Here is a 14,131-nt window from a genome sequence, read left to right as displayed (position 1 = left end):
GAGCAGCTGTGGCCATGAAGGGGAAGTGGACAGAGCCGGCTACCAGGCTGGAGTTTCAAGTAGAAACTCTGGGCCCCAGAACTGCTGTCTGGGTACGAGTCACTGACCACCATGGAGGAGGGGGGCTGCCACCCCCAGTGAGGGGTTCTCTCCTGCCAGGGCTGCACACAGGCCTCGCTGGTACCGACCCCGCAGGCCACTTCTGAGCGGAGTCTGTTCTGTGGACAGGGGCTGTCTCCCATGACGCCCCAGGAGCTGGACATTCTCTGGTCGGCTCTTGAGAGCTACTTCTTCCACGTGAGGCTCTCGCCACTGAAAAGACCTGTGATTAGGGGCTTTGGGGAGGTAGGGGCCCCCTAGCCCTTCTCAAGTCCATGCCAGGAGACCACGAGGTTTGGGGTCCAGCCTGTGCAGACGGTACGATGTTCAGCAGCACTCTGGGCCTCTACCTGCTCCAGCCATCTCTGCTGTGGCCATGCCAGGTACCTCTGCCCCCAAATCCTCAAAGGTGAAAGACGCAGCTCTGCGAACACAGGCTGCCCCGTGGCCAGCAGAGGCGGGCGTCACCACGCGCTCTCGTTGCAGGTGGATGGAGGTGATCCGAAGTGCCACGTGCTCGGCCTCCCGCGCCCACGTGCCCATCCCCAAGGAGGCTCACGCGTACTGACTCGGGGCGCGGCGCGGCGGCCCCACCCCCACCCCGGATGCTGCCGCCTTCCCTGTGCGGTCACGAGGCCTAGTACAACGCACGCCTGTCTGGGAAACCGCCGGGGTCCGCAGCCAGGCCCCCTGCGGCCAGCCGTTTTTTAGCTTGTGCCAGTGTTAAAACGTCGTCCTCGATCGAGTGCCAAGTGACAGGGGCGCGGCCGGGCCCCCCGAGCCGTGCAGGCACGACCGTCACCCCAGCCAGACAGGGCAAGTGCTCCGTTTTTCTTAAAGAGACTTCTTACTTTGATTTATAGGCTGCTGCATTTAAAAAAAAAAAAAAAAAAAAAAGGACTTTCCAGTGTTTGCCACGCACCTGGCACAGTCTTACAGCAAATGAGATCATTTTCCGATTTCGTTTTTTTCAATCTTTCTACTTTTATAACGACTAGGCTAGCGGGACTGACTTCCTTGGCGCATAAGCACTTCGACACTCCGCTGCAGGTGCGTGCTCCAGCCCGGCGCTGGCCGCAGACCCCTCTTCCTGGTGCAAGTTGACCAAATTTGTGTCCGTGATTCCTATTTACAAACCGTAGCGGGCGGCTTTCCGTGGAGAGAAGCGGGCGCCCCGTGCGTGGTGTGGACAGTGGGCAGGTACTGAGCTGTGGTGTTTTGCTGTCTGTTTCACGAGCATGAAGCCTGTACGTCAGTAATGAGCAGGGCCGTTTGTGGTGTTCGTCCAGGGAGGGCCGTGAGCGCACTGGGGCGTGGCTCGTAGTAGTAGTGAATGTCGTGCCTGTTCAGAGCAACCTCCCTTCTCCTCTTTAAACTCATCCCCGTGCGTGGGGCCGCACATCGTGGCCGTCGGGCTCCGCAGGGGCGCGGCTGCTGGTATCCGCGGGGCCGGGAGGCCCTGGCCCGGTGGCTGGTGCTGCATACTCCCGCAAGGCCTTTCTGGGGGGCGCCCCCCTCCTGCCCTGGGCCTCCGTGGGAAGGCCGCTGACCCTCCGGGAGGCGCAGGGCGACCCCGACAGCTGTGACTGGTGACCATGGAAACGATGTACCAATGGACCAGTAGCTTGAGATGTGTTAATCATTTGCCTTACAATATGTACCAGATGGTTTTAAGTACTAACAAAAAGGGAATAAAAATACCTCACGCCACAATCCAGCATATTGAAGTTTAAAGGCAAAACAAGCCACCTGTCTCTTGTCTTTCTTTCCATCTAAAGGGGGCCGCGGGGTGGGTGCGGACAGTGAGGCAGCTGGGAGAGACACAAGAAGCCCGCGGCCCCCAGTGCAGCAGGGATGGCAGGGCTTGTCCCACAGCTGGGGTACAGGGTAACTCCCCAGAATCGCGTCACTGAACCCTGTTGCCTGAGGTGGGCAGCTTCCCCGCGTTTCTGAGGGGCCCCCAGCCATGCCAGCCTGTGGCCAGCACCCGTTTCCATGACAGCAAAAGACAAGTCCTAGTTGTGTGGGCAGGGGGCACCAGGAACAAATGGGGCTTCGGAGACCCCCAGACCGCAGGACCCCCCCCCCCAGACTGAGCACTCACAGGAAAACTTACCTCACAGTTTGGAGGCCGAAGTCCAGGCCGCAGGTGCGACACTCCCTGCAACTGCGTCCTGAAGTGGAAGGGGGGTACGGGGGGGGGGGGGTACAGTCTTCGCAATGGCTCAACTCCCGTGCCTGGGGCCCCTCTCACCACCTCATCCTGAATGCCCCCTGCCTCCATCACCTAAGCTTGGGGGTCATCACAAACAGAAACCCCGCCTATGGTCCCTTCTACACATGACATGACATTACCAAAAAGCCACTGTTCTGTTAATTTTATCGAGCCGGCACGCGACTGGGCCCGTGCGCCACGACACAGCCTGCCCGTTACTGTGATTTTTGCCATAGTTCACAGCCAAAATACAGAAGCCATATTCTTAAGAGAATATACAAAAAGCTAATAAAACAGGCCCTCCCTGGTGGCGCAGCGGGTTGAAGCACAGCACTGAGAAGCTAAAGCCGCTTCCGCATGAGTTCGATCCCCGCCTGCCCCGGAGGCGCCTGCCCCAGAGGTGACCACATGGCGTGGCAGACCTCTCCTGACCCGCCCGCTGCTCCCCTCAGCAGTGTACTTCGACGATCTGCCTGTTCTGCTCCCCACTCTGTCTCTGGGGAAGCCTCTCACCACCCCTGAGCCTCTGGCCTGTACCCCAGTTCTGTATGCACAAATAAATCAAAAAAAAAAAAAAAAGCTAATAAAACAGACCAGGTGTTTCTGCCAAAATGAAAAGTACAAAACGCTACAACAAAGAACTGAGTCAGACTCATCGCAAGGCCAGCTTGAGATCTTGAGATCAAGACAATCAGCCTGGGCGGTTACGTGGCCCTTGGTTCCACCGAGACCCCCACAGTTGGAGTTCGGGGGTGGGGGTCATGGCACACGGGGGTGGTCTCCCTCAGTGCCACAGGTGGGGAAAGAGGGACTCAGAGAGAAACCACCAGTCAGCCCCCTGCCTCTGGAGAAGCCTCCCCTACGAGGCTTACTCGACGCCCCTGGGAGACAAGCCCTTACCCACAGGCTCGGACCCAGGGGCTTGGGGGCACCAGTTAAGCCCCACCCCACCTCACCCTCCAAAGACTGAGCCCATGGGCCTCCTGGCCACCGGCACGGGTCACTACTGAGGCAGGCACCAGGCTTGCTTGAGCAGACTGGACGCGAGGGGACAGGGCGCCTTAGTGAAGCACGACGCTCTTTACACAGCAACAGAGAAAGGCTAAACCAAAGTGACAGCGGGAGGCGGCAATCACCAGTCCCCCCCTCCGCCCAGGAAGCCAGAGCCACACGACACGTTTCCGACACGCCCGGAAGTCTGCTGTGACCTCTGCCAACCTGCGAGATGGTCCGGGGCCAGCGGCGGCCGTGTCTGCAGGACCCTCGCGGGGAGACGGGCTTCTGGGCCTAGTCCTCACGCTGCTGCCCGCTGGGGCCGGCTGAAGCCTGGGCCAGGGAGCTGCTCTCAGGATCACGGCAGGCCACATTGCTCCGCGGCGCCCTGGTCCTCCCTCCCGCCCCCACGCAGAGCACACCGCCGGGACGGGTGACCGCACTCGGACTCCAGCCCACACCACGGGCGGCAGGAGGGAGCTGTCCCGTGCCAGCCGCCCACCAAAAGCGGCTCCACGAGCGAAGTGAGCCATTCCACCCAAATCTACTCCGGTTGCAAAGGAAAAAGACATTTAAGAGTAGAAAATGAGCCTCCGTTGACACGCCTCGACCACACCGGCACTCGCGGGGTGTCCAGGCTGACCCCACCTGCCCAGTCCCGTCCTCGCTTTCCAAGCCCTCTGCCTTCTCCCGAGACCGGTGCTGCACCGCAGCTACGAACGGCCCCCACAAACACAGGGGCGCGCCCCACCCTTCGGTGCGCCCGGCGCACCGTCCGCAGGACCCCGTCCCCTCGGCCAGGCCACGGACAGACGCACAGACGGCGGGTTCGCACCTGGCCGCAGGAAGGCCCACCTGGCCACGCGGGACCCCAGCACGGGCAAGAAACAGGCCCCTGGGGACGGGCGACCGGAGGGCTGCTCTGAGAACAGCAGGCTCCACCGAGGGCCGGGCAGCGCCCTGCAACGCCCTCTCCGCAGCACGGACGGGCTGTGGCCTGCAGGCACGCCCCGCACACCCGAGCGTGCACACGCGGCCTCGACCTGCTTCAAGGAAGCATGCGGAGTGAGTGTGTTACAAAATTTATTCGTGTAAGCATTTCAGACACTTTTAGGTGGGCAAGATGACACGCAGATCTCACTACGAGGCGCGACAAAAAAATGGTTCGGACAGACGGGGGTGGGGGGCTGGAGGGGAGGGCACGGCTCTGGACAGAACGCTGGACGACGGCCCGTCGTTGGCGGGGACCTCGAAACAATAATTTAAAGCTTCATGAGGCGAGATATGTTCCAATTGAAAACACGAAGAAACAGTACCATCCAGGGGGAGGAGACCGACTTCTGAGTGTACCGAAAGGGCTGCGGAGCGGGGGGGATGTGCATGGCTGAGGTACAGACAGGAGTGTGCCGGAGGGGACACTGATTATTAGGAATGGTAAACCCTGCGGATACAAAATAAACCCAATCACTGGTCACATGATTCAAAATTTACAGGTAATAAAGGCAAGGCGATAAGACTCCAGTCACGGCCTGTCAAATATTTACTCCACCGACGGTATCTACAGAAGCGCTCGGCCAGTTTGTACACCGTGGTCCTCACGCACGCCGAGAGGGCTCCGTAAAAATGACGCTATATACAATCTGTACAGCTCCACCAGCGCGTGCCACCTCCCGGGGGCCACCTTAAAGCAGGGTACCTGAGGTTTCGGTTCTTCAGTTGCCTGATCGTGATCCCAAATATACATTTCAGGGTTTGCTTTTGTTTTTTAAAGACACTTTCCTTGATATGTGCACTATGGTTAAAATTAAAAACAAGGATAATAAAACGATCGCTTCGAGGGACCAAGCCTCCCGGGCCACTCGGCCTGCGGACGTCATCTGGCCTCGGCCGGCGGGGGCGGGGGGACCCAGGCTCCCGGCAGGGGTCGGCCCCGCGCACGCCCTGCCTCTTCAGCGGAGTCGCCAAGGCTCTCGTTGACTTTTAAAAAGGCGGGAGGCGAAAAGAAAAAAGGAAAATCAAAACCCCAAATGCAAAGGAATTTCAGTGGGATGAAGTTCCTCCACCACTTAGAGAATATCTAGGAAAAAACAGAGAGAGACACAAGAACGTGAGTGCCAGTGCTCTACCCCCAGTGCGAAGACCCCACGACCGCCCCATCCTCGTGGCCACAGACACGGAAAAGGCCACAGAAAGCGGAGCGAACCTCACACGGGTTCCTTGAAGTCACGAAGTCTAAAGAGGATCCTAGTTCCAACACAACTATCCATACAGTCAAGAGTAAAAAGTCGCCCGTACCGTGACACAGCTGGGTTGGGGGGGACAGACGGCATGAGCGCAGGAACCCCCCCCCCCCCAAACCCCCGGTACTTGTCCAGTTGAACCGCTTCTGAGAACCACGGCAGGATGTACAGCTGCCTGCGACGGGAGCCGGCGGACCGGCCACACCCCCCAGCCCCTCCCCAAAGGCTGAGGCCACCCCAACCAAGACAGGGAGAAAAGCAGACCCCGAGTCCCGGCACCCGGCCTCGGTGGTGGCTTCTGATGGGGGCCCGCAAGTGCTGCGGGAGCCCCGGGGCTAGCGGACGCCCCAGGGGCCAGGTAAGGACCCAGGTAAGGGGTGCAGGAGGCCAGGAGGGTGGCCAGGGAGGAGAGGGGCTCCCCTCAGGGAGAAGGGGCTGCAGACCAGAGAAGGCGGGTGCGCCCCAGCCGTCCTGGCCAGTAAAGTGGAGACGGCAGGGGGCCCCCCACGCTGTGGGGTGACCGGCGGGCGTGCACCGTGTCCACGCAGACACGAGCTGCCGAGCGTGAGGCCACGGCAGGCCCGGCGTGGAGCCCGGTGTGGCAACCTGCAGACACCGGTGTCTTGCTCAGGTGCTGAGACGGAGGCAGTCTGGGTAGAGGGGCAGAGTCACAGGATTTCATCGACTGTTTCACGTGCTGTGGCTGCTTCAGAAATCTCGGGGCTCGTGCTGTCCTACCGGACCCTGGAGCCACTCGGGGGACCCGTCGGGCCCACAAGTCACTGGGAAGAATTTCTGAAAGTTGGGGGCAGACACAGCCCGGAGGCAGGAAAGAAAACCCAGCCGACAGCGCACGGCTCTGCTCAGCTCTGCCCGCCTGGGTCAGCCGCGTTGCCTGTGAGGCGTGAACGCCACTGGGGGAGGCAGAAATGCACCGCGCTGGGCTTTTCCTTTGAGAAATCAGCAACGTGGGCTGTTGAGTGACGGAGGAAAAGCCGGTGCACGGACTCAGAGTCCAACGGGAGTGCGCTGGGCGCCCTGGACGGGGCAGGCACAGGGACACGCGCCCTCTGCCCCTTACTCCTGAGCCCTCAGCACCGAGATGGGGAGAAGGTAACCACTGACGTCCTGCTCCCCCGAGCAGAAGGCGGCCAAGGCAACTGCTCCCTGCAGCCTGGAGCTGAGGGCCGGGTCTGAGCCAGCAGCGTGGCCCGTGTGAGGAATGGGGGCTTCGACACTCCCCTTGAGGCACTCACCACAGGGTAGCAGGAAGCGGCCAGAGGGACCCCACATGCCCCCGGGGGCAGGTCCCCAAGACACCCCGCTGTCTGTCTGGGAGTGACGAGGGCTGGGGGAGTGGAGGAGCACTGGGGGCCGAGAGGTGGCTCACCCCATGCTGCTGCGCTTTAACTGAAGGTCAGTCCAGGTGCGCCCTCCCGAGGAAACTCCCAAGGAGGTCTGGGGACACTGTCCCCGCAAGGCTCCGGGCTCGAGACAGTCGAGCCAGCTCAGCACCCAGCATCCCCAGCCCTGCCCACGGCGCTGCCCAGCGAGTCTGCGCACTTCTGGACACTTGGCCTGAGAGCATGGAGCTGAAGGGACGGTCAGCAGAGCTCCCGGGGGTAAGCAAGAGGCTGCATCACGAGAGCAGGCTGGGCTGGAGGGCGTGCTGCAGACGCGGCAGCCTTGGGCCCTCGCCGGCCAGAAGAGCCAGACCCCTGCCCGCTCCTGCTGGGTCTGCCGCGGTCCTGCTTCACCCCAGGCCTGGGGGTGCCGACGACAAAGGCCCGACACCCGGGGGCCGCCGTCACCGCGGCGCACACAGGAGCCGTTACCTCTGGAGCCGCTGCACCAGCTGGGCCACCATGGTGTCCGAGATGCCGGGGCAGGCCTCCTCGGCCAGGTAGATGGCCCCTCGCAGCTCCTCTATGGAGCCCAGATTGCCTCCGCAGGCCTGGCTCTTCTCTTTCAACTGAAAGCACACGAAGAGCGTGTGATGGGGGTGAGCACGGGGTGCCCGGGGCTCAGTGCCTCCTGCCGGGCCCTGGGGCTCCTCCCTGCGGGAGAGCGGGGGCCGCCAGCAGCTATCCCAAGCTGGGGGGCTGTTTCCTTGGTCCATTTCAGCCTCCAGCTAAAGCTTATCAGCTCCTCGCGGGAGCCACGGCTGCCCTCAAGACGCTGGCGAGCTGCCGCGTGGTCGAGTCCGACGCCCCTCAAACGCAGCCTGCGCAGGGCGCCTGGCCCGCGCCTGCCCCCCGGCACCCACGCCCGAGGCCGCTCCAGGGAAGGGGCCAGCCTGTGGCGCGGGCCCCCGGGCCGCCCTGACGGCGTCTGTGGCAGGCCCCTTGGGCGTACCCCGCCTGCCAGTCCCGAGCCCCCACACTGCTGGTCCCCGTCACAGCTGTGCCCGGCTCTGTGCCCCCCCTTCCCACCTCGCCTCCCCACCAGTCCCACGGGCGTCTTACCTCGGCAAACAGAGGAGAAATAATTGTCGATAAGCACTGAGAGAAAGGCCTCTTTGGGATGTCTTTCACCTGGCGGGCGGAGAGAAGGGCCGTCAGAGCGCTCGGCAAGCCCGACGCCAGCAACCCCACAGCCCCCGGCCCCAGCACGCTGTCTCGGTGCCGTCGGCGGTGACAGCCGCAAGAGCGCGCTCCAGGAGAGTGGGCGGCAGGGGCCTCGGCGCCCCCGGGCCCCCCGCCCCACCCGCGAGCAGCCCCCTCCTGCCCCGGCCTCGCAGAGGACGTCATGCCCACGGGGACTGCGGGCGGGCGCTGGCACAGGACGGCCAGTGGGCGGCTGCTTTGCTGTAAACCGACCCTGAAAGGCGGCTTTTCGTCAACTTCAACAGGCACGAGCCCAGCTAGGCAAAATAAAGTTTCCCGTAAGTGCCAAACAATCTACTTAAGCTGCTTCAAAGAATCCCAAAACGGGGACTTCATGCGAGGAGCCCCCCACGTGGCGAAACGGCCCCAAGTCACGCTGCACGGGAACTTCACCCCGCGAGGCGAGGCCGTGCGTGCCGGTGTGAGGGCGCGCTGGCAGCCTGCAGGTGGGGTGGGGGGTCTGGGGTGGGGTCCCGGGTGACCGCAGCCCTAGGCCAGCAGGGCTCCAGCTCCCCCAGGCGGCGGGCGCCAACACCCCGCCGTGGCAGGCCCCACCGCGGGTCTCGGGGAATCTGCCGGGATGGCGGGGCGGCCTCTCTGGTGTGGGGGACACACCTTGTTTCTCTCCAGGTCTGAAGGCTGGAGAGCTCCGTTCTCGAGGTTCTTTGGATCCTTCTCGCGGATGGTGAAAATCCAGTCCCCAGAGTCGCTGCCCCCGGAGGCCTGGCCTTCTGCGTCCGTCTCCCTGAACAGAAATGCGGTGGCCTCCGTGAGGGGGCGAGACTTCGGGAGACGCACAGGAGCCCCTGAATCTCCACTCTCAGCCCCACCCGGGCATGGAAACCTGCCGGCCACCCCAACGGGCTCTGTCCACCCCGCCAGCTGCGGCCTCCCCGCCCCCCCAAAGCGCCCCCTACCACCCGCCAGCCTCAGAGAGGACATCGCAAGGCAGCTCCTGTCCCTCCCTCTGGCCACCACGGTGTGGACGAGCCTCCATCCCCGAGAGCCCCGCTGCTCTGGGACAGGAGCCCCTCTTCCACCCACCCCCCCAGCCTGGGTGCACCACACGCTCGTGTTGCAGTTCACAGCCCGCACTCGCTCCGAAACCCACTCTGCCTGCCCAGCTGCCGCGACAAGGCCTGGCCCTGACGGCGCCCTCAGCTGACCACGTCCCTCTCATCCATCCCTCACCCTGGTGAGGTGATGGTCCTCAGCCCAGCCCATCCCTCTGCAGAGCTGGTCTGGCACTTTCATTCTCAGGGTGCCAACGCCCTTCCACAGTGGCGGCTCTAACTCCCGCGGCACTCCCGGGGGCGGCACCCGACTCCCACCCCTGATGCTGCCCCCTGTCAAACTCTGCTTCCCCGGCTCTGCTCTCATGGCATCAGCTGCCACACCGCTGAAGCCTGGGCAGCGCCGCCCCCTCTACCCAAATGCCAGCCCTATCTGACCGCCCTGAGAGCCCCCTCCCCCACGGCACCCCCTCATCTCTCAGTGGCTCCCACTCTTGGCTTTACAGTGGAATCACCTGGGCACCTTGCAACAGCCCAGAAATCCCGATCCGGCTGGCCCGGCATGAGGACCAGGCCGTGAGCACCTTGAGGTCAAGGTCAAGGGGAGAAGGCATGCCAACACTGAGGGGACCTCCGAGCTGGCTGCCCCTGCTGTCCTGTGAGCTGGGGGTCACCGCAGACAAGGCCGCTGGACGGCACACATCTCTTTCACGGCGGGACTCCCCGCAGCGTCATCTGACACCACTTTTCACAAGCCTCTCTCGGTGCCCAGCTTGTCCGGGGCCAAGAGCCAGCAGAACCAATACAGAATCACAAAACCATACAGGGAGATCTTTTGAAAACGCTTTTAAGGCAGCGGTTTCACCTGATCGGTATTTTAACAGCAAGAAGGATGAGGCGGGAAACAGAAACCAGTCAAGTTCTTTAAGACGCGGGGTCCGATCACACCGCTTAACTGGGAGAACGTCTGGGGCTAAAGGCCCCGGACAGCCCCACCAGGAGCACCCTGGGCACTCACACCGCAACGTGCACCCCCGTGGGCACACTCACACCCCGTGCGCACCCCCCGACATGCACCCTCGCCCGTGCGCACCCCAAAGCCTCGGGGGCGGCCTTACGTGTCCGAGTCCTCGGAGCTGGAGTCCTCGTGGCTCTGCTCGGCCTTCCACCTCTTATACCTGTCGATGAGCTCCGTCAGGTAGGACGTCTTCTTGGCGTTGCGGATTATGAACTTGTGCTTCAGCAGCTCCTTGGCCGTGGGTCTCTGGGAACAAAGCCGCCGACAGAACCATCGGCGTGAGGCGCAGGCCCCGCGGCACCCCGGGGCGGCCGCCTCCAACCCCAGGCAGCCACACCGACCGGCTCCCCAGCTAACTCAGAGAATCATCACGGCACCCACGGGTGGCATTTGGCAGGGGGCGGGGGCAGGCGTCCGGGCACAGCGGGGAAGCTGCCCCGGGAGACCGCTCACGCAGCGCGTGGCAGAGACTTCGCAGACGCCCCCGGGACCCGGCAGGAACGGCGGGAGGGACCCTGTGTCCTGTCTTGCCGGTCGCCTCTCCACGCACGTTCGTTTGCACCCCAAGAAAGAGTGCGGTGGGCGTTCACCGGGGGAGGTGAGGGCCGAGGGCCGCCCGCCCGCCTCCTCTGTGCAACTGCTTTCCCAAGTGTGGGCTCCCGGCCCGTCCTGCCCCGTGAGGGGGCGACGCCCGGCACGGCCGCTCCGGGCCTGGCCCCAGAGCGTGGCCGAGCCAGCGCCGGGGTGTGCACAGCGCAGCCCCGGCAGCCCGCAGGTCAGGTGTCTCTCAGCCAACCTGTGAGCCGGGCACCTCAGGCCCCTCGCTCCCTCTCCACCCATGAACCCTGAGGCCCAGATTCATGTCTCCTGACAGAGGGCTGCCCGGGTGCCCAGGCACCTGAGGTCAAGGCCTGGCGCAGGCTGAGCCCGCCGGTGTGCAGGACCTGAGACCAGAGTGCCCGATGCGCTACCGCGGTGCACCGAAGCCTGCAGCCCGGCGGTGCCCATGGGCCCAGCTGCCCAGCGCCGGGTGCCTGCGGGCTGACGCGATGCCAGGGGGCTTCAGGGCCCCCCCCAGATGTCCTGAGAAAGTGCTGCATCCCCCATGTGACCGGGACTGGCATCGTATTAGGAAACGATTGTGAAATCACCCATTTTCAGATAAAAGTTCACAAAAATGAAGTGGCTTGGCCTTCAGCTAACCAGGATGGAAAAACCACCTAAGCTCAAGGTGAACAACCACAAAGACGTCAGGTGCCAGAGGCCAGGCCCAAGCTCTGCAGGCCCTACCGCCCAGCCCCCCGCCCCTAAGCAGGAGGGCGGGAAGGCGGGTGACCCCCGGCCCCTAAGCAGGGGGGCGGGAAGGCGGGTGACCCCCGGCCCTTAGGCAGGGGGGCGGGAAGGCGGGTGACCCCCGGCCCTTAGGCAGGGGGGCGGGAAGGCGGGTGGCGCCTTTGTATTTTATTGGCCTATTCCTTCCTAACTTGCCAAAAAGCAGTCGAAAACATTTACAGACATATTTCACGGTGATATTTCAGGCCAGACTGTGATTACTAAAAACAGCTTCACCGTCTACAGCCTGACCCTCCACTGTAAATACTGAACGTTCCCACCTACAGTACTAAGGGGAGCAGTCTCCAAGCTCAAAAAGATAGGAGACGCTAAAAAAGCTGAACGAAAATTGGTAGTTTTTTGCTAACAAGACCAAGCACAATACAAAGAAGTCAGCAATTCAAAGCAACGGATCACACCCATTTAAAAGAAAGAGGGAAAGAACCGAGGCCATGAAGACAACTGGTAAAACTGAGACTGGCGAAACTCACGAAGCTGGGCTCCTTGTTCAGACAGGCCTCCACGAACTCCTTGAGCGGCTTGCTGTAGTTCCCTTCCAGCGTCGGGGGGTTGTTCTTTGGAATGAGGAATAACACCTTCATGGGGTGCAGCTCCGAATGGGGTGGCTCCCCTCTGGCGAGCTCTATGGCCGTTATGCCCAGGGACCAGATGTCTGCCTGCAACAACAAAGCTCCTTTAGAGAACCAGGTGCGGGGACCCCGGGAGACAGCTCCTCCTTGAAGTGTCCCCAAGGTGCTGCAAAGGCTGAAAATTAAAAAGCTACGCGTCCGGTGTGACCCCCAACACCGGGAAACCTGTGACCGGAGCTGTGTGTGCCCCACACGCCCAGCTGACCGGCACCCCCGGGGACACCTCACACCCGAGCAACGCTTACTAGCAATCTGCCAAAAGGCGCTGTTTTGCCAAACACTCTCAAGAGATGACGGTGGCCACGGCACGCCTGTGGGCGCCTCGCTGGCTGGCCTAGAGACCTACTGCGCTCACGCCCGAACCGAAGCCAACAAGACTGCCGTTACCATGCAGTGACTCTGCTCGCCTTTTTTTTTTGAGAGCTGAGCACAGCTCACGGATTTTGTGTCTTTTCATGGTTTATTTGACCCAGGAGCCAAACCAGGCTCATCGGTTGCAATGCCTGTAAGACTCTCCATCTAGAACAGTCCAACCCCCAGTCTCCCCGAGGTCACTGGCACCCGCTGCCAGAAACACCCGGGGCCAGCACTGCTGCCCCCCCACACACAGCAGGGAAGTGCTGCAGGTGGGGATCGTGGCTACAGCTGCGTGGTGCACCCCGGGAGCCAGGAAGCAGCATCAGGTTCAGAGGTTGCATCTGGGCTGTGAAACAAGGTCCCAGCCAGCAGGCGGAGGGCGGGGTGGTGGGGAAGGGCAGCCACTTCCACAGCAAGTAAAATGGAAGCCTGAGGAGAGACCCATGAGCCCCACTGGGAAAAGAAGGGAGCTTAGTAAGAGAAAACAAAAGGTGGTTTCAACCAGTCTGTCAGAAGTCCTGAGGGCGGTGCCCTGACTGCAGAAGCGGCCCGCTCTGCAGTGGGGGTCGCTCGGAGCAGCCTGCGAGTAAGGAGGGGCCGAGTTACTCGTTCTGAAGACGACCCGGCTCAGCGCGGGCGGGGGGCACCTCGCTAGGTCGAAGCAGACCCGCTACACGTCTGCAGCCGCGGCTCAGCCGAGGCCGTGTTAAAAATATAAACTATGGGGAGAGTTGACCTGGAAGGAAGCGCCATCGGCTGCAATAAAGAGGGAGGGAGAGGTGGGGGCATTGCCGATGGAGTCTCAACTGGTCAGACGTAACGCTGAGGTGGGTTTCACAAAAATCATTTACTTGACCAGCGGCAATATTCAGAGACACAATATAACCGGCTTCTGGAAGCATAACTGCTGGATAGCCCAGAGCAGCCCAAAGGCCCCACGTTGCCACGGGACCACTGAGCGGGCCGTGGCGACCACAAGTCACAGCCACCGTCGGCGAGACGGCCAGGCCACGGGGCACAGAGAAGCGGAGAGCTCGGGCAAGGCCGCGCTCCTACCCAGGAAGGAGGTTTCCATTTAAGCGGAACCTGCCACGTGACCGCACCTGAGTTCAATCTCTGTCCTGGTCAGAGAAACTGATCTCCCGTGCCCCACAGACAGACCCCAGAACAGGCTGCCGAGAAGGGCGAGATGAGAGAGGGCCAGGAGCCGGGTTCCCTGGCCTGCCCAGGTGTCGAGTCGCCATTAGTGAGCTCAGGTGCCCCAGCAAAGCCCCAGAGGACACAGAGAAAGAGAAACCGTTACACCATGGGTGGAAATGTCACCTGGCGTGGCCGTGCTGGAAGTGATCTGAATCTACCTTAAAAAGCGAATGGCGGGCCTCTCTGGTGGCGCAGCGGGTTACAGCACAGCACTGAGAGGCTAAAGCCACTGCAGCATGAGTTCGATTCCCGCCTGCCCCGGAGGCGACCCACAGGGCACGGCAGACCTCTCCTGACCCGCCCACTGCTCCCCTCAGCAGTGTCCTTCGTCAATCTGCCTGTTCTGCTCCCCACTCTGTCTCTGGTGAAGCCTCTCACCGCCCCTGAGCCTCTGGCCTGTCCCCCAGC

At 62.3% G+C, this 14,131-nt stretch overlaps 2 protein-coding genes across 2 annotated transcripts in view; one reads left to right on the top strand and one right to left on the bottom strand.

Moving 5' to 3' along the window:
* Positions 1-1,840, top strand: part of FARP1 (FERM, RhoGEF (ARHGEF) and pleckstrin domain protein 1 (chondrocyte-derived)) — a 225,041-nt gene extending 223,201 nt beyond the window's left edge. Inside the window, exon 27 of the mRNA XM_004680293.2 lies at positions 586-1,840. Within this exon, the coding sequence (XP_004680350.1) occupies positions 586-667 (82 nt within the window). The 3' untranslated portion in view covers positions 668-1,840. The remainder of the gene's footprint in view (positions 1-585) is intronic.
* Positions 1,841-4,357: 2,517 nt separating this feature from the next.
* STK24 (serine/threonine kinase 24) overlaps positions 4,358-14,131 on the bottom strand; it is a 64,273-nt gene continuing 54,499 nt past the window's right edge. The window contains exons 7-12 of the mRNA XM_012723313.1: positions 12,008-12,193; positions 10,285-10,430; positions 8,769-8,898; positions 8,013-8,081; positions 7,383-7,519; positions 4,358-5,384 (exon numbers count right to left, since the gene is read on the bottom strand). Of these exons, the coding sequence (XP_012578767.1) occupies positions 5,348-5,384; positions 7,383-7,519; positions 8,013-8,081; positions 8,769-8,898; positions 10,285-10,430; positions 12,008-12,193 (705 nt within the window). The 3' untranslated portion in view covers positions 4,358-5,347. The remainder of the gene's footprint in view (positions 5,385-7,382; positions 7,520-8,012; positions 8,082-8,768; positions 8,899-10,284; positions 10,431-12,007; positions 12,194-14,131) is intronic.

This window comes from Condylura cristata, unplaced genomic scaffold (assembly GCF_000260355.1).
Source record: "Condylura cristata isolate star-nosed mole 26May11 unplaced genomic scaffold, ConCri1.0 scaffold00010, whole genome shotgun sequence".
Taxonomy (NCBI): Eukaryota; Metazoa; Chordata; class Mammalia; order Eulipotyphla; family Talpidae; genus Condylura; species Condylura cristata.
This window is presented reverse-complemented; position numbering and strand designations above follow the sequence as displayed.